This window comes from Anomalospiza imberbis, chromosome 24 (genome assembly GCF_031753505.1).
Source record: "Anomalospiza imberbis isolate Cuckoo-Finch-1a 21T00152 chromosome 24, ASM3175350v1, whole genome shotgun sequence".
NCBI lineage: Eukaryota > Metazoa > Chordata > Aves > Passeriformes > Viduidae > Anomalospiza > Anomalospiza imberbis.
In genome coordinates this window covers 7,355,388-7,381,037 of record NC_089704.1, presented here as the reverse complement: position 1 = coordinate 7,381,037, position 25,650 = coordinate 7,355,388, and the positions used below count along the sequence as shown (strand labels likewise).

Sequence of the window (25,650 nt, the reverse complement as noted above, 5' to 3'; positions counted from 1 at the left end):
TGTGATGTAGAAGTTTCTCACTTCTCTTTCAGCAACACATTTGTAACACTAATAAAGACAAAAACTGGCTGGTACAGGACAACAGCCATAACCCCTATCAGAATCCACTATAAATAATGCATCAGTAATGAAACATACACCCTATTGAAAAAATCAAGAAAAATTATAATCAATAATTTTATTGTGTGCATCTACGTATGACACATTGTTGACGAAGTCACTGAAGAACCTGCAAAGCAAGAAGTCCCCAGTCAGAACACCAGGTAAAAGCAGGCAAGCACAAACAAACAGTTTGACAGTTTTGGCCATGGTGCCACGCGAGAGCAGGGAGGACAAGTGCCCATTTGCCCTGCAGCCCACAGAGAGGGGAACAAATAATGCTCTCCTCATCCAATGAGCACAGGGACAAAATCAGAAACTGCTCTTTAATTCTGGAGAGCTGATGTCTCCAGTAATGTTCCCCCAGAAAGTTGCTAAGGATGTGAGCAAAATACCCTGAGCGTCTGGAGGAACAGCCCACCACAGCCACGTGGAAGTTGCCTATTACACATTGCACAGCTGTCCATTAGCTCCCAACAGCACAACGCGGCTCCTCAGCACCCAGGCTCACCTCCCTACGCGTCCTCCCCTGCAGCAGGCGCATCTCCACCTTTCGTGTTTCGGGTATAAATCACTTGGGCTCGGTGTTTGGACACCAGTTTGATCAACCCTATGGAAAAACAAAATCACAGTCAGTGTGCATGTACTGACAGATGCCAGGGATGCTGAGGTCCCTCCCAGAGAGGCAGGGCATTGTACAGGAGGAAATAATAGGGGGCAGCAGCTTATGCAAGTTTTTTGTTGCCATCTGGCTGCAGTTAGACCACAGCCCATCCTTCTGGCAACATTTTTCTTAGTACAGCAATGCCTCTATGTAACAAACTGCTGCTCCATACTTTGGAGCACTTCTGAAATGCAAGCTAAGGCAGCGGCTCTCCAAAAACAATTTACGCATGGGGCGGTTCAGATGCTGCAGGAAAGCTGCTGCGCAAGCAAGGAAAGCCAAACAGCCAGTACAAGCAGCTTTCTGTTTTTTTACTATTTCTGAGTGCTCACCTTTGCTGAGGAGCTCCTGGAGGGCAGCCCGAGCCAGGGAGCCTCGAATCTTCAGCCTTTCTGAGACAACTGCAGGTGTGATGAGCTTGTAGTTGGGCACTTCTTTGCACAGTTTGTCGTAAGTGGCCTTGTCAAACAGGACAAGGTTGTTCAACTTGTCTCTCACTTTCCCTTTGGACCACTTCTACTTGAAAAGAGAGAAAAAACACCAGCATCCCTAAGCCATCTTGTAAGCAAGAACAAAAGATGGAGCTAAACGATGCCCCAAGAACTGCACTATTAAATGTTTCCATAACACATCCCAAACTAAAGGACTAATGAGACGCACAAAATTGCCTGTGTAAATGAACGTGCTGAGGATAATACCTGCAGTATCTAAAAACAAGAGGACTCTGTTACTCTGTTACTCAGGTTTGTGCACAACGCATTATTATTATTATTATTATTAGTTACTGCTATTGTGTACTACTTGCTGGCAGGTGAAGAGCCGGCTCCTTTAACAACAAGGTGCCCGCCCGCCTTCGGGCGGCTCTCGAGGCCCGGCCACGCCGCACACGCGCCGGGCCCGGGGATCCCGCCGCGCCCCGCGCCCCAGTCCCGCCGGCTCCCACCTTCTTCTTGGCTTTGCCGCCGGACTTGTTGACCGGGTCCTTGTCCTTCTTGGCGGACTTGCCCGCGTCCTTCTTCTTCTTGTCGTCTTTGGGCGGCTGCGAGAGGGTGAGAAGGATGGGGGTGAGCGGCGAGGCGCAGGGCCGCCCCCCCGGGCACCTCGCACGGCTTCCCGCCCCGCTCAGGGAGCCGCCAGCGTTCTCTCGGGGGGCCCAGCCCGGCTCGCCGCCCGCCGCCCGGCCCGGCCCCGCTCACCATGATGCGGCCGCAGCTGCTCCGCAAGATGTCGGCGAGAAAGGAAGAGCGCGGCGTGCGGCGGGGGCGGGCCCGCGGGGCCGCGGCGTCACTGCCGGGGCGGCGGCGGCGGGCGGGGCGGCGCTGCCGGGGCTATGGCGATCTTCAGCGTCTACGTGGTCAACAAGGCTGGCGGCCTCATCTACCAGCTGGACCACTACGCGCCCCGCGCCGACACCGAGAAGACGTTCAGCTTTCCGCTCGATCTCGTCTTGCGCCCGCACGACGAGCGCGTCGTCGTCGCCTTCGGGCAGCGGGACGGCATCCGCGGTGCGGCGGGTGGGGAGGGCCGGGCGAGGCCGGGCGCGAGTGAACGGGGGAGCGAGGCGGTGAACGAGAGTGATGCCGCCGCGCTGTCCCCGCAGTGGGTCACGCCGTGCTCGCCATCAACGGCGCCGAGGTCAACGGCCGCTTCACGGCGGACGGGAAGGACGTGCTGGAGTTCCTGGGTAACCCCGCCAACTACCCGGTGTCCATCCGCTTTGGCCGCCACCGGCTCTCCTCCAACGAGAAGCTCATGCTGGCCTCCATGTTCCACTCGTGAGTCAGGGTGCGCCGCGCCGGGACGGGGTGGTGCGGGCAGGGCTGGTGAGGGGCGCTGAGGGGCCTGTCCCCACAGGCTGTTTGCCATCGGGTCACAGCTGTCGCCTGAGGTTGGGAGCTCCGGGATCGAGATGCTGGAGACCGACACCTTCAAGCTGCACTGCTTCCAGACACTGACAGGTACCATCGGGCCCTGGGCACCCGGCACCGCTCTGCTCTGTCAGGGCTGTCTCTGTGCTCGGCCTTCCTTATGCTCCTGGCATTGTGGCTCCAGGGATCAAATTCATGGTTCTTGCTGACCCGAGGCAGACAGGGATAGATGCTCTTCTCCGCAAAATCTATGAGATTTACTCAGACTTCGCTCTGAAGAATCCTTTCTACTCCCTGGAGATGCCAATAAGGTAAGGAAAAGCCCACTTTTAGTAAGCTGGCTGCAAGCCCTCATTGCTTTCTGCCTATACAGTAGCAAATGCAGACAGTCCTTAAGTAGGGAAGGGGAAGGAAGCTGCAGCACACTGCTGCAGAGAGAGGACACAGACCTGAGCTCCTTCCAGTGCTGGCTCTGCTGGAGAAATGGGAGGTGCACTTCCTTGGCACAAACCCTGCTGTCCTACCCTATATTCAGGCCTATACAAGAAGCTTTAATCTTAACTAAGGACCAAGTCAGACCTCGACAGCAGTCATGTTGCTGTGTCATATCTTCCTTAATCTCTCCTTGAACAATGCAGAGCCAAAGGATGTGGAGATGCTTTGTTAACTCTCTTCCATAGGTAGTCATCCCTTTTACTTTTCTCTCTATTTCAGGTGCGAGTTGTTTGATCAGAACTTGAAGCTTGCTCTGGAGGTGGCAGAGAAAGCTGGATCCTTCGGACCTGGATCATAAAGCCTTGCCTGTTACAGAGATTCATTCGTCTGAAGAGTGGGGCCTCTCTCTTCCCTGGCTGGCCTCTCACAAAGCTTCCCTCTCCTCTGCACATCCCCAAAACATGCTTCAGTATCTCCCAAAATACCACTTTATCCCCTTTGCTGTGAAACTTACCTTAAAGAGATTCCTTAGCACTGTTTACATTGGGCCACAGGGCATTACTTTGGTGTTGCAGCTCCACTGCACTTGGGTGAAGGAGAAGGTGCAGGTCTGTGGCTTTACCACAGTCAGTGCTTTTCTTTCCTGTCAGAAATGTACATACCTATTTCTCCTGTATAGCTCTAACTTATGGTCTTGCAAAGGGTTTCTGTATAAAAGTAATAAGTGTTTACTAATGGGACAAATGGCTGTTTGCTTTCTATTGGTGGGGACACTGGCACCTCCAGAGGATATGTGGGTTTAGGTGGTTTTGCTTGCACCACGCTCCATAAGACAACCAGGGCCCTTGTGACACTGCTCCGTTTTTATTTCAGCTGTAGAAGAAGATCATGTAATTAAGTACAAAATGTAATTCACTTCCATTTACCTAATCAAGGCTAGCTAACTACTCTTGCAACCAAGGTACTCAGCAAAGTACCTGCATGCAGGTTCTTTACGAGTTGAACTTGCCTCTTTCAGGATCCTAAGACAGTAAATCCTTTTGGGGAAAAACAAGAATATTCAACAAATTCCTGGTTAAATACCTGAGTGTACTTATTGCAGGGTGCTGGGCCTGACTGCTGGGGCTGTCAGTGATGGCTCCACTAAGGCTGACTCAGAGGCAGCCCGAGCCCCTGCCTGCAGCCATGAGAGACACAGCTCTTGGCCAAAACTATCCCAGTCTTCACACCTTGTACTGAAAAAAATACAAGCCAGTGCTAGAAATGTGGGTTATCAAGAAACCCAGCTGCAGAAATCGTGGGGTGGCGGTGGCTGCTGTTGCAATTCCTGCTGCTGGGATAGTTTTCCTGGCTGATTTGCAGAGCACTGGCTGCGAGCTGCCTTGGCAGCAGCTGCCTCCCTTGCAAATTATTAACACTGCACACAGACAACGCACCAGGCAGGATCAGTTCACTTAGAAGGAGCTTCCAAACACCAAGAATTCCCTGGAAGCAGGCCTATTTCTAAATGGTGCGGAGAGCCCTGCCACAGCTTGTCCCGCTGTTCCCCCTGTCCGTGGCAACACTCCCTCACCCCTAGAAACTAACCCCACGTAGAGCTGAAGCCTTGCTGCTGTCAAAGCAGGCTGGACTGCAGTCATCACCGTTCCCTGAGCTGCTGCTGTCATGTGGCTGAGCACACGCAGAGCTCGTGCTGAAGTGACCTGGGACAGCTGTGCTTAGGGCAGCTGCACGGGACAGACGCAGGCAGCACAGGCTCGGTTCAGGGCCCCTGAGCAGCGAAGCTGAACTGATTAATGTCTCAGTTAATGGCTGAGACAAACAATAATGACAAAACTAGAGCTAAGTGTACCTGAAGCCAGTCATTTCAGACCGCTTGTAGTGGGGAAGCTTGGGCTGCAGAGCCTGCTTGCTTCACTAACAGTGCTGTGAGGAAGAGGTACAGTAAAATCATTGCAAATGTAAACTAGGTGAATTATCACATCTTGAGGGAAAAAGTGATCAGTAGCAGGAACCTTGTGCCCTCTGGCACCTGACGCTGGATGAGAAGTTGAGACATTTTTATCTAGGTTGCAGCAATAGGTAAACTCGCTCCTAGGCCAGTTAAACAAAAATGAGCATCATTCACGTCAGTGTGGGAACATCCTTTCCACCAAGCAGCTTATCCTCAGTCAGCCTTCTTGGAAACCCGGCCCATCTTGGTGCGGATGTTTCGTAGCAAGAAGAAAGCCACTGTGCTAGCGATGCAGGTGACTTCAGCTACCCAGAAGGCTGTGGCCCAGCTGTAGTGCTTGGCGATTGTGCTGAAAGGCAGCCCAGCCAGGAAACCCCCAACTGTAACAAAAAACAAACAGAAAGCTAGCAACACTTGTGTGCTCCCACGTTATCTGTCAACACCTGCTTTTACATATATAACAATTCCTCAGGCCTGGTTTGAACTTAAAACTCAACACAAAACCTGTCAGGCACAGCAGGAAAGCATCCCTGAAGCTTCCAGCTCTGTTATCTCTCTCCTTAGGTGCCTTCCCATGACCAGTAGCTTGGCACCTGGGGCTAGACCATGCTTCATCAAGAATGTGCGTGGGTTTTGTTTGTTTTTTGGGGAAATGGGTATTACTTACCATTGGCCATGAGGGCCACTATGGCGTGGGAGGTGCCACACAGGTTGGCAGGGGCACTTTCGTTGGCTATGACCCCAAACAGGGCAATCGGCCCATACGAGGAGAACCCAAACACAGCTCCCAGAGTCAGAATCCACAGCTGTTAAAGTTAAAATCAGAAACAGGATCTGTAAATCTCACCACTGTCAGTTAGCAACTGTTGATAATTCTCAGATTCTATACACCATACCAGGAAGTTTTGACATTTTCAGGCTGACACCAGCTCCCCAGCCTGCAGCTAGAAGAGCTCAAGCCTGTAGAGTCCCCACATCCATAAAGCCCAGCTGCATCTCCAGCACTCCATCTTACTGGCCAATGCAAGCTCTCCTCCATCCCACAGTTCTGCCCCCCACACCATGTAACACATCCTGTGCTGATTTGCAAGAAACAGAACATTGACCAGAAGAGGGCAATGAGCCCATGAAACCACAGAAAGAACTGTGAATCAGGTTGCTTTCATAAACAAGCCTGGAGCTACCAACTGAAAGCTTTTCTCAGTTTAGATGAAAAAAAAAAAAAAACAAAAAAAAAAAACAAAACAGCCAAACACCAAAAAACCAAAACCAACAAACAAACAAAAAAACCCCCACCAACACAAAAACCCCAACAGTCTGAACTTCAGTGTTAGCTTATGCTCTAAGCAACCTATCTGGTGCAAAATTATCAGTCTCTTGTTTGCACAGCAAAGGATAAATAACACCTCCATATTACAGCATGCTTTTAGAATTGCAAACACCATTTCAAAAAAGCCCAGGAGGAAGTAAGTGCCATCTTATTTTCCAGATGTGAAACAGAAAGGAGTAAGGAAAACACTTGCCAGAAACTAAGTAAGAATGCATCTGGCAGAGCAGAATCATTCTTTCAGATCTCACCCACAAGACCCCTTAGCTGGCTCTATTTTACCTGATGAACAGAGGTCCTCAGAACTTTCTTTATAAAACTTAAAAGTTACATAGTTAGACTATTTAAAGTCAGTTAGTGTACTCAAATTATTATAAGAAAATGTTACTTTTACCAAACTTACAGTAATCTCTTCTCAATGCCCTGGTTCTAAGTTCTGAGGTGCTAACCAACCTCTCAGGATAGAAGTAAGCAGACCAGAGAAAGAAGAAAAAGGCAGAGGGAGAAAAAAATGCAAGCAGAAACCTCATGTTCTTTTAGGCCTGTAAGATCAGCTAGAGGTTGCAAGGCTACAGTCCAGAAGTGGTTTTCCTGAAGAAGAAGAAAAAATGAAAGGAGAAAAGAAGTTTTATTTATTTAGCAATCATAAGGGCAGATGCAAGTCACGTCTCATGCAAAGCCTGGAAGGCAGGCTGCCCACAACAAAAGGACAGCAGGAGCACCCCAAGCCAGGCTAAGCCAGCGCTTCTCCAAAGTGCAAAAAAAGAGAAACCCTTGGGAATGGTGAGGAAAACAATCATGCTTTCTCCCCCTCCCAGGGCTATCCCTATGGATGGCCAGCTGCTGCATGTGAATTACCTTGGGAGAGTCACCCGTGACTGTGATCCGAAAGAGGAACATGGACACGCACATCCCAGCCATCATGGAAAGCAGGAGCGCGTGCCGAGGGTTCCCATAGCTGGACAGGCCTACCTGTGGCACAAGGAAGGAAAGCAGAGATTCAGAAACTGGAGGGACTTCCATTTATACCTGCAGTGACTAACACCATCCACAGCCAGTCAGAAACACGGACGGCACATCAACAGCACATCTGCTGGCACACTTGTTAGTGTGGCTTCAGGGCTGCACACAGTCAAACCGTGCTAAACAAAAGCTCTTAGTGGTGAACGATACTTCAGTTATCAACCACTGCCATCCTGAATCTAGCTCCAGATCCCACCACTGGATTTTAATGTGGGCTTTTTTCCCAGCCAGAAGACAATTATCAGCAAACAGTCCTTCACCATGAGAATCTGGAGACCACAGTAAAGCAAACAAATTAAACAGATTAAACACCTCAAATCTGAGAGGCATATTGCAACCCCTAACATCAGCACACCTATTCCCCAGCACCTTCTGAAGGGTTTGGCAGCTGTGCCCATGCACATGGCAGAACTGAGTATGGGCTGGTTTCTCTGCTGTGCTCACAGGGACAGCACCCTGCCTGAGTGCCTTAGCGAAGTAGCTCAGACTGCCACTGTGCTCCCTGCCCAGCATGCCTGAGGGTGCACATGACTTACTTTTGCCACTGCTCTGTCAGAAAGGTATCCAGCAGCAATGCTTCCCACCAGGCCCCCAATCTCCAAGGCACTCATGTAGGAACTGCCTAGAACACAAATTAAGCAAAGAACAGCCCATCAGATTTGGTCAAAACAGAAAAGCTGCTGTGGGCTCCAGACCAGTCCCACCGCTCACAGCTCACAGAGCACTTGAGCAGCTCTGCTGGACACAACACATCCCTGTTCAGGAATACCTGCCTGCCAGTCCCAGGAACGTCCTGGCACTGGGGTGCTTGGTGCATGCAGTAACTCCATCACTGAGTTATTTCAAAACCTGTGTGTATCTAAGCAGACAACTAGGAGGTGGGCAAACAAGTCCCTCATGTGGAAGGGCCTCTGCCCAGGTGAACTCTGGGCAACACCTACCAGACTGCAGCCCCAGAGCTTAATAATGCAGTTTTGCATCTTACCTACAAGCATGGACTGTCCCCTCTCCTGAATCAGGAAGAGCTGTCCCCAGTCAGTACAGCACGTTTTGACTCCAAAAACGACCAGGTAGCCTGTTGAGAGCACCCAAAGGTATGGTGAGAGCAGCAGCTCTGTCAAGGTGCTGTTGTCGCTGGAGGAACCTGTAGGAAGGTCGGGAGGAATGTCACCACAGCCCAAACCACACCACCCAGCAGCCCAGCAGACAGTTCTGCAGGCAGGATCAAAGCACGAGAACATCCCCACGCAGGGAGGTATCCCCAGCTGTGAATGGTAGTGAATGGCTCTACCTCCCCCTTGTTCTGGTGATTTCAGAATCTCTTCTGTCATTTTATCCCACATTCATTAAAGATTTGAAAAGAATAATCAAAACACTACTCCCAGTAATTTTCTGTATTGCAATTGCCAGTAAACCCCTCACAAAGGGTGTTAGAAAAATTACCTCTAGGTTTTTTGGGAATGTTTTTTAGCTGTGCCTGTGAAAGACACTGCACAGACCCAAACAAAAATGCTTTCAGATGCTACCTTGATTTCTGCATCAGTCTTCCAGGAACACCAACAAACTTGCTCTCCCCAGAGAATGCTCTGGGGAAACAATATTCTTTTCTTGTGCAAAGAGGTCAAGTCTGGCAGCACAGGCAGTATGGGACAGCATGGAACACAGGCTGAGTTTCCACTGGCCTTTAAAATCCTATTGAAAACCCGTGTTGCAATTCTCATCTACATGTTCTGCTTTCAGAGAAGTGCCACACTCAGTGGGTCTGAACAAACATTTACTAACTGGCTGTCCTAGGTTAGGACAGAAGCACCGAGCAGAGTCCACCGTGAGCTAGGGGTCAAGAGAGCTAAGGTGGGGTGAGGGGAGAACTGCCTGTCCACTGCCAAAGCAGAGGAGCAGAAGGTCAGGCTTAAGGAAGCATTCCCTGCTGTTGTAGTTTCTCTCTCTCCACCATCCCACCAAAACTGCATTCACAATCTGAGCACACAAGGCTCCAAGAAAACAGAGATGCTGGTAGCAGGAAGATATGACATGTATGGGGAGAGGCAGCCCTGAGCACCTCAGCAACACACCGGTGGTCTGCTGGCAGGCTAAGGAGCAAGACTAACAGAGGGCTAACAGCAGGCTTTCCCCCTGCTCTGCCACAGTCTCAGGAATCCCAACACCAGCCCCTTCCCACAAGGTCAGAGTAGGCCTTGGTTTATACAATTTCTACCTTCAGTTACCAGAATAAAGCAGCCAAAACCAACCCATTACCTCACGCCTGCCAAAATGTGACTTCAGAAACTGGGGAGGATGGAGGTGTCGGTATGCTGAGAGTGACACATCCGTACCAGAATACAGACAGAAGGCACTGCATCTTCTGCTGCAGCTGCCTGCTGGCACCGAAGTCACATGCTCACCTTTCTTCCCTTTCTTGGCTCCTTGTTCAATGTTGGGCAGCCCAACATCTGCCGGCTCGTTTTTAATCAGGACAAGGCAAACAAAAGAGACAACCATGCAGGTGAAGCCAGAGAAGGACAAAGTCTTGCGCCAATCGTAGTTCATAGACACAAGAGCAGCGACAATGGGGCCTAAGCCTCCAGCCAAGTTCATGCTTGTCGACAGGATTGCCCACCAAGTCCCAAACTGGGAAGGCTCAAACCACTGTGCAACAAGAAAAACAGCATGAGGTGTAAGAGAGTGATAGCACACTTGAAAACCCTCCCTTGAAGCCCATGATGTGGGCTTGGGGCAATTTAGACACAGAACTCCAAAAGCATGTAGAGGGAACACGCACACCTCGCTGCTTCAGTCATGCAGGGAACTCCAAACGTTACTCAAGTGTCAGCCCTAAGAGCTTGACAGGTGGTCACACTGTGAGCCAGCTCAAAGTTATTTCCATTTACAGACCATGAAACTGAGACGTGGGGCAGGAGAGGCAAGTTTAAGAGCACATGGTTTTGAGTACTTACTTGCTAGGAACAGCGTCCTCCTGGAGAGGTCCGCTGGCTCAGGATCTTGGATGATACGCAGAGAGTCACAGGGTAACTTTAGGACTCGCTGCTGCATTAAGTATCAGACATGATGGGCTCCGTATTGCAACGAGCACTCAGAGCCAGAACCACTTGGGTGGTTCTTGTCAGCAGGAAAATGTCCGAGATCTACGTTCATTAACATCTTCAGGAAATACCACGGCTGATACTTCTGTTATTTGGGCCCTTCTTTTCTGTGCATTCAGCTGTCCTGCACAGCCCTCTCCTCATCAGTTAGGGGAGGCTAGGTACCTCACAGAAGGGCAATAGAGTTGTTTATCTCTTCCCCACCCTGCCCCACGAGTACATGCAGTACATTCATTCCTGGATTTTACATCTTCTGTGAGGGATCAGCATAGAGCTAACCAAACTCCTCTCCTTCTGTCCTTGGGAGAAATCGATCTGGTCCTTTCAGACTGTCCCAAACCCCCGAGTACATACAGCTTAGAGACTCTCCTCACGCCATTGCTCCATCTTATCCAGTTTTCTATCTGAACCACCTGTGATTTGGAATTCCCAAGGTGCCCAAGCATGCAGATGGAACTGTGCTCACTGCCCCCTGACCCACAGCAAACCCTGACTTGTAGCAGCAGAGACAAGCAGTCCTGTGTGTCCACACCTAAAATAACTTAATTCCCACATAGTCCGACTCAGCGGGGCAGAACTCTGCTACCAGGAGATGTTACTCACCAAACTGAGCTACACTCAAGGCACACAGGGGCAAAGGCTACAGAGTGAATCTTTGCTAGAATAAGCAGATCCCCATGCACAGAAACTTGTTTCACCGGCAACAGAATGCAGATAGTGCTCTAGACCTCCCTGGCTGGAAGGGAGCGAGAAAAGCTGCAAGTCCCTCTGGATTCTGGGCAAGCATGGTCTGCACAGCCCTGATGCCAGGACAGGTCAAGAGAGCAGTGGCAAGTTCCCCCACCTTTCTCAGTGCTCACCTTCCGCAGGATCTTCCCGCAGGGCGGCCAGCCCAGCCCCTGGGCCAGGCCGTTGAGGAACCAGAGCCCGGCGAAGGCCATGACGGTGGAGCTCCAGGAGAAGACCACGTTGACCAAGCCCACCATGAGGAGGCCGGAGGAGAAGAGCCAGCGGGCGCTCATCTGGTCCGAGAGGACGCCGCTGACGAACTTGCTGATGGCGTAGGCTGCAGACTGGCTGCTGGTGATGAGACCTGCGGCGGGCAGAGCCCAGGGGAGCCTCAGCCCGCGGCACGGCCACCTCCGGGCCGGCGGGGCCGCGGGGCCGGCACCGACACTCACCCAGGTCGTCCTTCCCCAGCGGCACCTCGGCCATGACGGCGGGCATGACGAACGAGAAGGTTTTGCGGTTGAAGTAATAGAGCGTGTAGCCCACGAACATGGCCGCGAAGATCACGGCCCGGTACCGCCCGTACCCGCCGGCCGCCATGGCGCTGCGCTCCCCGCGGGGCCGCCCCGCTCCGGAGCGCGCCGGGCGGGCGGACGCGGCCCGGCCCGGCCCGGCCCCGCCGAAGTCCCGCCCCGGCCCGGCCCGGCCCGGCCCCGCCGAAGTCCCGCCCCGGCCCCGGCCCCGGCCCCGGCCCACCGAAGTCCCGCCCCGCCCCGGCCCGGCCCCGGCCCCGGCCCACCGAAGTCCCGCCCCGGCCCCGGCCTCAGTCCCGGTCCCGGCCCGGCCCCGGCCCGCCGAAGTCCCGCCCCGGTCCCGGTCCCGGTCCCGGTCCCGGTCCCCGTCCCGCCCCGGCCCCGCCCCGGCCCCGGTCCCCGCCCCGGTCCCGGTCCCCGCCCCGGCCCGGCCCGGCCCAGCTCCCGGCACACACGGCACCGCTCCGCACAGCCCTCGGCAAGGGTCGTTTTTATTTTGGGCTGAAGAGGCCAGAATGGAGAACAATGTCAGATGCACATTCGCAGCCGGCGGACCCCACTCGTGTGTGTGGCAGCAGCAGGGGCGGTCTGGAGGCAGGAGGTCACAGCCAGGGACAGGGAAGGTCACACGATTAAGTCAGTCCAAGTGCACAGAATACCGAGGAAGGAAGGCAGTTGCCACTGGACTTTCCAGGTTTGGTTGTTTGATCCGCATCACTGTCCTTGTGACTGACTAGAGGATGTGCCAACACCGCCCATCTTTCCCTCTCCTCTGCATTCAGTGTTGCCTTTTCTGAACTTAAACTATGAACAGAATCTTTTTGTCAAGGCTCACTTCATGGTTCTTGGACTCAGCTAGAGAACACAGACAGTTTTAACAAATAGCCTACTGAAAACAGACACAGCCATATCTCAAAGCACACGTCATCTGCCTTCCCAATTTTGTTCCACCTTCCCATGAATCCAAGTATTAATACACCTCCCACCAGCTGAAATCACACATTTGCTCTAAGTCAGGGTCTCATATGCAAAGACAACAGCATTTCAGGTCTATATCCTTCTGCAATCATCTTCACAAGAGGTGGGGCACAGAGTTTACGTTCCAAGTTACTCCCTACACCTTAAGATGTTTCTGTACTGCTTTCTCCCCACAGGAAAGTCACTTTGGTGACTTCTGTACTGAAACAAAGACAATTCTTGGTGGACAGTCTGCCACACGTAATAGAAGAAAAACAAAAACCAATTCACTAAGTTAGTAGAGGCAAAATCCGCAGAAAGAACAAAAAAATAAATTTACATCTCGATCCCATTGTGTTGTCATTGTGTTCCATTTACATCATGACTAACCAGGTCCATAAGAAAAACAAGAAAGTAACTATGAAATAAATAGATGCTGACACTCGTGGGATTTCAGGGTGTTACAATTCATCGTTTTTCCTGCTTTGTCCTCCAGCTTCTGCCTTCTCTTTTTTGGACCCTGTGTAATGAAGCAAACTCATTTTCACACTGCAGTCACTTTCACAGCATGCAAAGCAGTACTGAGAGTCTCTGACATTTGCAAAATTTGCCACAAAACTTGCAGTCCATGGTACAGAGGTTTTGGGGGTTGATGCCCAGCTCCATGGAGCTGAAGCCATGAACTCCCTGGCCCTGTTAACAGGGCTGCCCTGGCAGCAGGAACAGCACAGCAGCTCTCAAGCAGAGCCCATCTCACAGCCACGGGACCGGCTGCAAACTGCAGGGACAGGGGCACAAACAGCAGTGGTGCGTAAGAATTCCACTCTGAACAACAAAAACATAGGAACAGCAAGGAACCAAAATTTGTCTTCCTGTTTGCAGAACTAACAATGGATCAGCAGTCAGGGGTTCTACCATCATATTGCATCTTACAGCTAAAAATCTACAAAGGAGCCCCCAGACACCCTGCACCTGCAGCTCCCAAGCTCCAGATCGTTAGCAAACATTTACCCACCGGAGTCTGATCCAGGCTTATCATCTATTGCTGCTTTCTCAGCTGTAGGAGATTCCTTGGCTGGATCAATATCCTCTGGTTTGTCTATTTTTAAAGCAGAAATAAACAAAAGTTGAGGGAGAATACACAGGAAAGAAGGTGCAAAGAGACTAGGTGAGTAAAGGTGAGGTTAAACCAGCCAGCTGTGGTGCCTCATCAGGACTGTAATAGCTCACTCTCACAGCAGATCACAACACTCAAGAGAAGCACCACAAAACTGCTCTGTATTCCTCTGTGAGTGCCAAGCTTTATGTCCCCTGAAGCCCTGGAGACTGGCTGGTTGCACAGGCAGATGACCTTTGGAGCTGTGACCATGAGCAGGGTTCCCTTGCTCACACCAGAGGAACCAGCAGGAATGCTGACAAACAGCACTCCAGACTTAAAAGGACCAGGGCACTTGAGACCTGAGGATCTTAGAAAGTTCAAAAAACTAAGTCCTAGTGCCCCAAGAGATTTTTTTTTCCTGGGGTCCATCTAGGCCACAAACCCTTCTCATCAACAATTCATTCTACTCACTGATCCTAGGACAGGACCTTGAGTGTTTGGCTCGGTACACTGAATGCCTTATCTTTCCTAGAAGTCAACAAGCCAGCAAGACAGGCACTGACTAATCTGGGAAATTTATACATAATTTCTGTTTCTTCACAAAACCCCAAACTCACCTTATCTCACAGTTAACTGCTGTCCTCCCTTCTTTAGCTCCCATTCAATCAAGAGAAACACCATGTACTACATGTGGTAATGATATAATAGGGAATTACATACATGCTCCAAGCCTGCTACTTACCTTCTTGTTTCCCCTCCGTGGGAGGGATAGTATTCTCAGTCTCAGGGGCTGCTGTAGTATTCTTGCCTGAATCAGTCTGTGTAGCATTCTTCTCCCTTTTGGGTTTGGGTTTTGCAAACTTGGCTTTATTCAGGAGATACTGCACTTCCCTGTCCAGGGCTGCTATCTTGAACTCTATATCTTTAGAGAGCAGCACAGGTTTCTCAGTAGGAGTAAGCTTGTTCTGTTCAGCCAGTGTCTCATTTTTCCAAATCTGTGGGACGCGAGGGAAGAGGTGCTTTTGGAATGCTTCTGGGTTCCAGGAACTGCTGTATATCACAGTATCTCAAAGTCACTGCCCCTGGCTATTCTGCTTTACTCAGGACAGCTCTCCTCTGTGCTACATTTCCACCAACCTCTCAGTTACCCAGACACAGGAAAAAGAGAAACAAACCCCAGTGCCTGCCTTTAAAAACCGAGTGCAATCAGATCACTGGGCTCCACCCCCACCCTGGAGATGGTTCCACATGCAACACAGGAACCCCCATTCCCCCCCAGACACAAAGGGGTCAGGCTGGGCATTACGAAACACTGAAACACACAAAAGGTTTGCTGGTGGCATGAAAACAAAACATGCACATTCTACTCCATGACCTTGAGTGAAAGTATAGGTCATAACCCCAACTACCACCCCACCCTCCTCCAGCATCACTCCATCCTTCAGTACCGTTGTTTCATTGATGGCTTTTTCCAGTGTACTCAGTTCCACTTCTGTGAATATCTGGTCAGACTCTGGAATCATTCGGGCTCCCCTTGTAGATAAGAAAGCTTATTTTTGTTAAGCCAAGCAGGCTGCACTTTGACAACTCAGTGGTTACAGCTCCAGTAATACAAAAGCATCACAACGACCACACTGGAGCCTTCCTGCCCCCCATTTTGGACAAGAGGCCTCTTCACAGGTCCTGCAGAACAGGACACCGGGGAGCAGGGTTCTGCTCACCTTATCTCAGGAAGTGCCACTGACTTTCACATTCACTCAGGTCTCATTCTGCTGGCAGCTCCTACATGACCAGTTGCATGACATTCCTTCCCAAAAGCCTGCCCTTACCTGAGAAAGATGGTGGAGTGATTGAGCAGACCTTCCAGAGCAGCCAGGCGTTCTGGCCACTTTCTCCGTTCCTCAACACGGAAGAAAAGGTTCCTACAAAGCTTTTTCAGCTCTGAAAGCTTGTCTTTCAGCTCCTGAAGATGAGAGAGAGGAGAAAGGAGACAGTTAGTTTGACCACTGTCTAACATTGGCAAGTTCAGAAGTTATAACTGCATTTGTTTTTTCACTCAATCAAATACACCATTTCAGCGCAGTAAAAAGAGCCACATGACAAAGCTTTCAGTCAACAGGTTCCTGCTGAAACTCTTGTAGAAACATCAATGGCTGGGGCAACTTCTTATTTTGTTCTGTGCATAATGCTCTGAAGAAGCAAGAAACTCCCAAGAAGCAGATTACAAAGGCTCTAGCAGCCTCTGTGGTCACTTCCACGTCACTGACAGCAGACTGGTATCCTGACTGCACACAGCAATACCTTCGTTGCAGCTGCATAGCCCTCCTCCTCCATCCAACTGGAAGCCTCACTAAGCTTTTTGGAAATTTCTTCTCTCTGTTCCTCTGTTGAGACAAACTGATACTCTTCTTGGTAAAGCTTGTCCTAAAAAAACAGCAAGAACTGGTCAAACACCACTGAGCCTGGAACCATAAAACAAGAGCACTCACTTGCAACTGGGCTGGGGTGCTGCCTGCACCCTCCCAAATCTGACCTCTGCTCCTAGCATTGCCAGGAGCACAATGGTAATACACCAGGTATAGACACACCCACCTCCCCTGAAGGTAACGCCCCAACAGTCATTATTTCACACACACTTCACACTAATTGCTTCTTCGGCACAACAGTTCCTGAGAAGTTGGAGCTTGTTTACACTCTGGGGGCAATTGTTAATTGTGTTAGACAAGCTGAAGGGAAGCTTCATTTTGTACTGAGGAAACATGGGCCTGGGAAGCCTAATAGCATTAGAAAAAGTGACTGAAAGACAAAGCTGGGCTCTTCAAACCACCTTCCCACAGCTCAAACAACTCCCCTGCACTCAGATCAGCCAAAAGTTGTGCAAAACACTTCTACTGCTCTCCTGGAATCCTCATTTCATTAGATCCCTCTCTTACCTGGGTCTCAAAGATGAATGACTCCAAGCTGTTGGCTGATTTTTCTCTTTCCTGTTTCTCTAGATCTCTGATCGTCAAGTCTTGGAGTCTAACATGCAAAGAGAAGAAAAATCAAAAGGTAGCAAGTGCTCTTGGCTGAGCAGCATATCACACACACCAGCTTCTGAGGTCAGCAGTGCTCTATGTGAGCCATCACCATTCCAAAGCAATTAACTTTCTTTATCCAGAGTTCTAACTTAGCAGAGCCATTTCAAACCTACTTTTTCATCGAGCTCTTCAGTTCATCTTCCTCCAGGTCAGGCACATCATTTACATCCAGCTCCATGGTGATCTCATGGACAAGCTTCTGCTTCTTGGGTGCTTTGATCTTCTCTTCCTCTGTTTTGGTAGCTGTGCCATCACTGGAACTTTTGGATGGTGCTTCCTCTTTTGCTGTTTCTCTATCTTCTTTGGGACTCTGTAACACAAAGTACATTCTCAAGCAAGGGAACAAGATTTTCAGATTCTGCAACTTTTTTCAAAGGCAGAGCACTTCAGAGAAGGGAGAATTCCACTGAGGAAATGCCATTTCTTAGGTACTAAAACCACTTCCATTCCTTCAATCTGATGCTCACCTGAGACTCTAATTTCTCGCCTTCTTCCTTTCTCTCTGACTCTACTTTTGGAGAGGCTGTTTCTGCTTGACCTGAAGACTGCTGTTTCTCTTGTCCATGCTCTTCATCAGCATCTACAGTATGGCTTTTCTGGTCTTGTTTCTCCCCCTGCTCTTCTTTACCTGTTTCTGCTAGGCTCTCTTCCTCTTCCTGGTCATCACAAGCAAGGAAAGGGAAAAGCAAAACTGTGTTTTAAATGCAGAAATTCCATGCAATGTTTCACAGAACAGATAATTCTACATAACTGCCTCAGCAAGACAAAGGGCTTCCTTCCAGTAGCAGTCACCCTGGGGCTCACCTGAACTGAGTCTGTCAGGTTCTCTCCGGTCTCCGGTGTAGGGCCACCACCCCCAAACAGGCTTGAGATAGTGTTTCCAAGTTCTGTTGATGGGAGACAAAAAATTCAGGATGCTACATATCCAGAGGAAGAAAGTCATCTTCAGCTCTCAGTCCTTCCCCTCACAACTGCAACGATCACCAAGGGGCTCCCTTGGTGGTGTAGGTGAGCTTCACACACTCCAGACTCACACTTCTCCAACCTCCCTCCGTGTCCTTGTGTGCACAGTCAGCCACACATACAGTCAGACTGTGTAACTTCCACACCCCAAACCCAAAGGAACACAATGCTTGTAGTTATCTCAGCCACTACAGGTAACAAAACAGTCAGTATGAATATCAAAGTTCTGCATTTACTTGTCAGTGTTGACTCCTCCTCCAGCTTGTCTTCCACCAAGGTCTCAAACACCGATTCCACCTTGGAAACAGAAGCTCAGGATTAGTTTTAAGCAGGGACCAGAGAGAGGGACAGAACTGAAAAATACATCAGCTGAAAAATACAACCATCCCAATGGGTGGTGCTTACCCGGTCAAGACTCAGTACACCACTCTCATCCATGTTGAAGTGTGCTTTGATGCCTTTGGATTCATAGTCTGAGTGCTTCTTGAAACTGTCCCCAACTCCCTTTAGCCTCACAGTAGTGAGATTGAGAGAACCAAAAACTCTGATGACACAGAGACAAAAGCAGAGAGACAACTCAGGATAACAGTGCTGCAGAACAGCCACTCCCTGCTCTCGCTCATGCTGGTGGCAATGGGCATCCGCACAAAGCAGGAACTGGCAGGGCTGAAGGACATGCAGCTCAGAGAACAGATGTGCCAGTGCCAGTCAGGCACACTGGCAATACGTTTCCAGCCAGGCAAGTTGCACTGCCACAGAGCTGCTGGGCTCAACTCACCGCAGGTCATCCTGGCTCAGGAATGTCAGATCTCCATAGTTGACATAGAACTCAAAGTCATCCGTGTAGCGGTTGAAAGTGATTACTTTGCGCTGGGGATAGGGTGCCATGCGCTGGAACAAAATCCTCTTGTTATGCTTTAAACTCCTGGATTTATCATCCTCCTCAACTTCACGAGTAAACTCCACCTGCACCACAAAGAGGGAATAAGATTCGGCAACTGCAAATTGTGGCAATCTTACATCAGCAGCGTTCGGCTGCTCTGCCTCATGCAAAAGGTGGGGGGCAGGCAAATATTCCTCAGCTGGTATTTGCATATGCCTGGCTCCTTGGATACTGCATTTCTACTATAAAGAAGACTTCCTTCTGCTTTCTTTATTAGATTGGCAGAAAGATCTCCAGAGCTTCCATACTCAAAGGAAGCCGAGAGGTTCCAACCTGGATCGAGTCTCCCATCACAGCCTCCTATCTTGCACAAGAGAAGAAAAGGAAAACCAAAGGTTACCTGGATAGGAAACACAGCAGCATCCCGAACAATGAAGGGCTTCACCTTAAAGGCTTTGCTTAGAGCAGCTGCCTGGTAGACTGCACCCATAGCAGCAGCCTCATCAGCATTGATATTCTTGCCCAGCTCTTCTCTACGAAGTAAAAAGCAACAGACATGAAGTTTGCAGCCTCTACATAAACAGCAGCTGGTCAATGGGAGACAGACTAGAAGGGGACCTCACATACTCACTTGCCCACAGCTTTCAGCAAAACCTCCTGCACTTTGGGGACCCGTGTGGCACCGCCAACTAGAATCACCTGGTCAATTCCATCCTAGGGATTGGAAACAGTCACCTTGTCTTAAGAAAGCAATTTTGGAAAGCTAAGTCCAGGGCTTCCTTACGCTCCTTCCCCAGTCATCAGGTGCTGACATGATGCTCTAGGAACACCCACACTACACCCTGCTGTCCCCGTGCAGGCCAGTGCCCAACAGATCTCAGATGGACATCAGCTGTGCCAACAACCAGGCACCTGGGCTCAGGTCTGTCCAACAGTGACAACATGACTGTGGCTTCAAACCACCCGAAACATGGGGCTTGATTCAAAATTACACAAACTAGTTCAATGCCACAGGAGACAGTGACTCCAAGAGCCAGCTGGATCTGAACACACAGAAGTCCAGCCTTTAAGAGGTAACTCAGTGTCTTGCACTGAACATCGGCGCCCAAAGCTGCTCAAGAGTTGTGGCATCCTGCAAAGTCAGCATTTAACCCACAGTGACTCCCTCCAAAGGACTGCCTCAGGTTTGGTCCAACTGCAGCCCACAACAGAGTTCCCTTTAGGAAGTGTGCAAAGGAGAACCCCAAACACCCATAATTCTGTATCCAGACTCATTCACTTAAAACTTCAGGAGTGAAACCAGAACCAGCATCCAAGACAAAAACAGGAAACATCATTATTTCAAACCTACAGCAGAGGAGTAAAGTGCTTTAAGACAAAGAAGTCCCTCCTCCAAGTCCCTAATTTCTGGCGGATAGCGCAGGGGAAGTGTGACACACTCCTGCTTGACACTGCAGCAGGCAAACTCTCTGTCACAACAGCAGGCATCTACCTCCTAACAGTGCTGATAACACAACCACTGATGCCTCAATCATGATGTGGCAGCAGCTCCACACACACTAGCTTCGGGTTTGGTAATGCATTTTCTTAAACACACCATGTTCATCTCTGCGCTACTCAGAGCCTGCTGCACGGGTCCTGGAACACGCTTGAACAAGTCAGAGCACAAATCCTCAAATTCTTGTCTTGAGACCTTGGCTTTGAAGTCTATGTCATCCAGTAGTCCCTCAATCTGTCCAGAAAAAAAAATAAAAAAAAAAACCAACAGTCAGAATGAAATTAATTGTGGAGCATTTCCAGGCAAAATCTTTGTCCAGTGTGCAAAAAGTTCTGGCTTTTGTAACACACAACAGACCTGACCACACTCATCTGAACCCTACCATTGCTAAGGTGATGAGAGGATGGAACATGGGTGTAACAGACAGCTTCTCTCAGTGAAAGTTTATTTAACATACTTGACACGAATAACTCTTCTTCAATCCACTCAATCACCGGTGCTACCAAGCGGGCACAAGCTGAGAGGGACCACCGGGAGCGATGCTCCTCAGCAGACCTGCGCTGCAGAGGGACAGTGTTCCCTTACACCAGTCCTCAACCCACCCCACACTCAGCCCAAAAAATGCAGGAGCCCCCACCAGAAGGTCAGACCTGTGCCATGTGGTCAGCATTCGCACTCAGCACAGTTTTCAGGCGGTTGGCCTCCTTCAGCAGTTTGGCCATGGCCCGAGGGTTCTTCCGGACATCTTTTGAAGGGTGCTGCTCATTGAAGAGTTTTGCCAAGTAGTCCCGGAGGCGAAGCTCCATCTCTAAACCTCCAAGAGTACGGTCAAACCTGAGCAAAAGAATGAACAGAGGTGTAATAACCAAAACCAAATTGAAATACAAACAAAATTCATGTATTATTTCACAAATATGCAGAGCAGCAAGTGGTCAAAAATAGCTGCAGTATTATCAGCTGTGATGAATGTGAAAGAAAAAAGGTTGTCCCCAAAATAACACATTATAATGAAAGAAAGATAGAAATAAGAGATTCACCACCACAACAGCCTTTCAATGGGAAATTTCATTATATTTTAGGTAAATGCCTTATTACCAACCATGTAAAACAGCTGAGAAGCCAATGGACAACTGTTATCAGGTCCCAGGTATCTTCTTGAAAACAGCAACATAAATGCTTTGCAGTTAAAACTGCTGGGCTGGGTATGCACAGCACCCTCCTCCTTATTTGGCAATGCATTAAGTCCACTGCATTTTCATTCCTCTCTAGAAGTGTATTTCTCTTATTCCAACTGATACACTTAAAAGATTACATGTAATGGAATAGGTTTACAAGGCTTGAGGCTATCAAAGGAAAGCCTAAAGCACACCAAGCACACTGGTTCCCTCCTAGGTTCCTGGAAGTTCTGTTACCTTCTGCAAAAGACAACAATACCAAAATTATTCCCAACTGGAGCTTTCTTGCCCCAAATGTTTCCCCCTTAGCCATCCAAATTACTGTACTGCAGCCTCACTGCAAAATTCTACATGATGAAGATTGTGAAACAAATGGTTTCTTTCCTGAGGCCTGTGGGATTTGTGCAAGTCGTGTGGAATTCTTACCCAATGCCTTGGATCTGCAATTGAGGTTGGATTCCCGAGTCCTTAGTTTTCACTGTCTGATAAGTAACAATAGTACAAACAGTGCTTCCTGCTCCCATGTCGTAAAACATGATATTCTGAAAAGAAAAGTTGGGATAGTGAAGCAGAAACAGCTGGACATCCCCCCACAAATAAGTAAAGAACCTTTCAGTCTGGTACAGGCCCCAACTATCTATTCCCTGGACTGACTTTATACCCTAAGGGCAGGACTCATATTTTGACCAAGTATGGGTGATGTTCTGGGTCATGTCTGACAGAAGGAGACAAGCAAACTTTCAATGTATTTCACAGTTCAAAACCCGAAGTTTTGCTCCTTCTTCAGCCTCAAGTAAATCAAGTACTTCTGAGTCGGTGTTCCAATACTTCAAGTAATCACTGCTGTTATCTTCCCCAGCTGATGGGCAAGGAACAGGTTTCCAAAATGGGAACTCCCAGGACCTGCCCTCACTCCAGCAGCTTTCAGGCTTCACCATACATGCACACAGCGTTTCATCTCTTTGTCTTGTTGACAAACAGATGAAAACAGAGGAGACTGCTTGATCAGCGGCACCTACTTCAAGTTCTTTGGATTTCTTCTGCAGCACATTCTCCCCTGCATGCAGGCAACTTGGCAGGACTCTCCGCAACTCTCAAATGCACCTACCTGTGCCGTGGCATTGATGTCTTTCCTCCTAAAAACCCCGTAGTTCAGTGCTACAGCCGTGTTGTCGTTGATCAGCTGCAGCACCTTGAGGTCGGCCATGCGGGCGGCGTGCAGAACTGCTCTCCTCTCTGCTTGGTTGAAGTAGGCAGGAACTGTGATCACTGCATCTTTGATGGGCTGCTCTGAAACAGTTGCAGGGAACTCTGCATCAGTGCAGCCACATGCAAAGACTTGCTGAGATGGAGTGACAGCAGCAAACCCAGAGGACCCAAGGTGAAGACACACAGAATGCAAACCTGCAGCAGTAGCCAGGATCCTAGGGACAAATGTCTGCATCCTGCTGAAATCAAGCAGACCTGGCATATTCACACAAAGCCACAAGTCTACTGACCACTCTTTCATGTGTCAGGATACTCTCAAATGCTCTGGGTAGCCTTCCATTTCAACAAATACTACATTCATGGAGCCTTACACTGCCACTGGATCATATTCACTCTCCAGTAAAAAGTCTTTGAACTGGCTGTAGTGTCACTGACCACATGACAAAGCCTCCTAGTAATTGATCCACTTTTCATTACTGTGGTATTTCATTAGCAACACAGCATGAAATACACGACAGCCTCCTCCCTATTAGCAAGTCTCACAGCAAAGAGCCATTTCTGCTCTTTGAGTTTAGCTCCAACAGCAAGTTTCCATCCAGAACAGCTACAGCACAGCCTTCACAGAGCCATTTCCACCCTCCCCTGCAGCCAGATCCCACTGCCTCCACTCTGATCACACACCTGATAAAGAAAACACTTCACTTTTCTCCAGAGACTGCCTGTAAGGCTCCTTCATTGCAACACTAGGTGGTAAACAGAGTGTCTGCCACCAAGAGTAGGATTAAGATCCCAAACTTGCATCATATTAGAAACAAATGATGACTGGATAACTTCTAAGTCTTGCCTACAGCTGGAGAGAACCAATATCCTGTTTTCAAAAACCTTGGGTTTCTGAACGCCGTTAGTCTCTACTGGAATCTTACAGGGTACGAACACATACAGACAAGAAAAAGCTAAATCCTTCCAACCTGCAAATTCCTCAGCCAGACCACGTGAATAGTTCAGGACCATCCCCAGCATCTCCTCGGGAGAATACCATATCGTTCTACAATGAGAAAGAAAATGATGGCATCAGCAGTGAGCTGCAGAAGCCTGGTAGCTGAAGTCCATCCCACAAAGAACCTAAAAGCAGCCACTTACGGGGACAACTTGAAGATAACAGTCTGTCTTCTGTCATCCTTCACCAGCTCATGCTCCGGGAAGCGGGACTGGTACAGCGCCACGTGGGGATTGTCAATCCGCTTACCCAGCAGATCCTGGAAGTATCGGAATGCCACCTTGGGCGTCCTTATGGACTGCAGAGAAAAACCACATCAGCCACCTGCATTCCTTCAGTTACGCTGCTGTCACACCAATCCCTCCCAGACTACGTGGGGAACAATGCTTGCTGTGGGAGTAGGAGCACACAGCCACTGCACAAAGCCAGTAACACATCAAGGAGATGAGGAGCGCAGGACAACAATAAAACCCTGGCTCAGACGTTTGTCACAACGTGGGATGCACGTATTCTGCGAACAGGAACTCTTACCATCCCCAGCGCGCCATCACCAAAGAGACGCTCGTTCTCCTTCAAAGAAACGGCCACAGGCGTTTTCCTTCGTGACTCCCTGAGAGCAGAGAGAAAGGAATAAACCAGTGGAAACAGGTGAACATTCCAATCTCCAGTGAAGATGGATGTTCTTCCCATTCCAGAAGGACTAAGGGAAGGTGCTTGGAGAGGGGAGCCAGCCTCTGCTCAGCTGAGGGGCTATCAGACAAGCTCCCCTGCCCCACTCCTTCAGTGCTTTGATGAGACTATTTTTGCTTTTCTCCACCCATAAGCAAGGCCAGACAGTTCCCTTTCTCTATCTAGGACTGCCGAATTTCAGGGAGGTAGGTGAGAAATCTCCTTGTTATCTCTAGAGTCCCAGAAACCAAGGACGTTCCTGATCATGTCTTCTCCCACCTGCAGATTCTTCACTCAGTGGCTGAAGGATGGGCTGCAACAGCAGCTGAATGCAAGAGATTGACCTGTGTTACAAGTGTGGGCTTCCAACAGCTGCAGCTAAACAAACCTGGCTCTGGGCTCCCTTAGGAGAACTAAGCATCAGGGGACAGGTAGGAACTGGGTGTCCTTTTGGGTTTGCACCACAACGTGTCCTTAACCGCGGGGGCTTTCGGCACTCGCTCGAAAGGGACGCAGGGCACACCCAAACACCTTAAAAGCGAGCTAACAAACTGCCCCGGAGGATGCCCCACAGCCGCCCAGCCGGGGCAGGACTGAGTCACCAGCCTGCGTGGGAGAATGGGAGCCTTCCTCCGGCAGCAGAGGCCAGGGATGCAGTCCCAGCCCCGCTCCCGTCCCGCCGCCCCGGCGCTGGTGGGGGCCGCAGCCGCGGCGGGACCGGCCCGACGGCCCCGGGCCCGCGCGCTGCAGCAGCCGCTCACTTGTTCAGGACGATCTCCATGGGCACGCCAGGCTTCACGATGGCGATCTTCATCGACTCGCTGCCCACGTCCACCGACATCACCGCCACCGGCTCTGCAAACAAACCCTCGGTGAGAGCCTGCTGCTGGCGTGGGCCAAGGCAAGGCCGGGCCCGGACAGGGCGCTGGGGAGGCACCGGAGCGCCGGCCGCTGCTCCCCGCCGGCCCGCTCCGCACCCCGGGCGGCGCGGCCCAGGCAGGGAGAGCCGGGGCAGCCGCCGCCGCCCCGCACGTACCTGCGGCGGGCAGGAGGCACAAGAGCAGCAGCCAGGGCAGCGCCCAGCCGGGCAACCGCGCCATGCTCTGTCGGCGCCGCTCGGCCCGGCGGGACTCGGTTCGGCACCGCTCGGCTGGGCTCGGCCGGGCCCTGCTGGGCTCGGGTCGGCACCGCTCGGCCGGGCCCTGCTGGTCTCGGTTCGGCACCGCTCGGCCGGGCCCTGCTGGTCTCGGTTCGGCACCGCTCGGCCGGGCCCTGCTGGGCTCGGTTCGGCACCGCTCGGCCGGGCCCTGCTGGTCTCGGTTCGGCACCGCTCGGCTGGGCTCGGCCGGGCCCTGCTGGGCTCGGGTCGGCACCGCTCGGCTGGGCT

At 50.5% G+C, this 25,650-nt stretch overlaps 4 protein-coding genes across 5 annotated transcripts; 1 reads left to right on the top strand and 3 right to left on the bottom strand.

The window, feature by feature from the left end:
• Positions 1-153: 153 nt before the first annotated feature.
• RPS25 (ribosomal protein S25) lies at positions 154-4,578 on the bottom strand. The gene is made up of 5 exons (XM_068172153.1): positions 4,574-4,578; positions 1,707-1,803; positions 1,096-1,279; positions 611-709; positions 154-229 (listed from the first exon to the last, which is right to left on the bottom strand). Coding segments are annotated over exons 1-4 (378 nt in total). The 5' UTR covers positions 4,576-4,578; the 3' UTR covers positions 154-229; positions 611-614.
• On the top strand, positions 2,070-3,810 carry TRAPPC4 (trafficking protein particle complex subunit 4). The gene is made up of 5 exons (XM_068172149.1): positions 2,070-2,268; positions 2,364-2,538; positions 2,618-2,721; positions 2,816-2,942; positions 3,346-3,810. Exons 1-5 carry the CDS (start codon positions 2,094-2,096, stop codon positions 3,422-3,424), a joined length of 660 nt encoding a protein of 219 aa, XP_068028250.1. The 5' UTR covers positions 2,070-2,093; the 3' UTR covers positions 3,425-3,810.
• Positions 4,579-5,109: 531 nt separating the features above from the next.
• Positions 5,110-11,862, bottom strand: SLC37A4 (solute carrier family 37 member 4). 2 transcript variants are annotated; one of them, XM_068172138.1, is made up of 9 exons: positions 11,653-11,862; positions 11,332-11,564; positions 9,773-10,016; positions 8,356-8,514; positions 7,907-7,992; positions 7,206-7,319; positions 6,873-6,938; positions 5,688-5,826; positions 5,110-5,400 (listed from the first exon to the last, which is right to left on the bottom strand). In XM_068172138.1, the coding sequence occupies exons 1-9, from the start codon at positions 11,798-11,800 to the stop codon at positions 5,234-5,236; spliced, it is 1,356 nt and encodes a 451-aa protein (XP_068028239.1). In that variant the 5' UTR covers positions 11,801-11,862; the 3' UTR covers positions 5,110-5,233. The 2 variants fall into 2 exon arrangements, with proteins under 2 accessions (XP_068028239.1, XP_068028241.1); XM_068172140.1 differs by lacking the exon at positions 6,873-6,938.
• Positions 11,863-13,021: 1,159 nt separating this feature from the next.
• On the bottom strand, positions 13,022-25,448 carry HYOU1 (hypoxia up-regulated 1). The gene is made up of 24 exons (XM_068172266.1): positions 25,300-25,448; positions 25,025-25,118; positions 24,126-24,204; positions 23,738-23,892; positions 23,566-23,642; positions 22,497-22,678; positions 21,815-21,930; positions 20,864-21,047; positions 20,313-20,447; positions 19,347-19,429; positions 19,116-19,248; positions 18,611-18,798; positions 18,238-18,376; positions 18,069-18,129; positions 17,674-17,756; positions 17,337-17,525; positions 16,983-17,179; positions 16,723-16,810; positions 16,091-16,213; positions 15,619-15,752; positions 15,238-15,322; positions 14,532-14,784; positions 13,706-13,789; positions 13,022-13,210 (listed from the first exon to the last, which is right to left on the bottom strand). The coding sequence occupies exons 1-24, from the start codon at positions 25,361-25,363 to the stop codon at positions 13,152-13,154; spliced, it is 2,985 nt and encodes a 994-aa protein (XP_068028367.1). The 5' UTR covers positions 25,364-25,448; the 3' UTR covers positions 13,022-13,151.
• Positions 25,449-25,650: the final 202 nt, after the last annotated feature.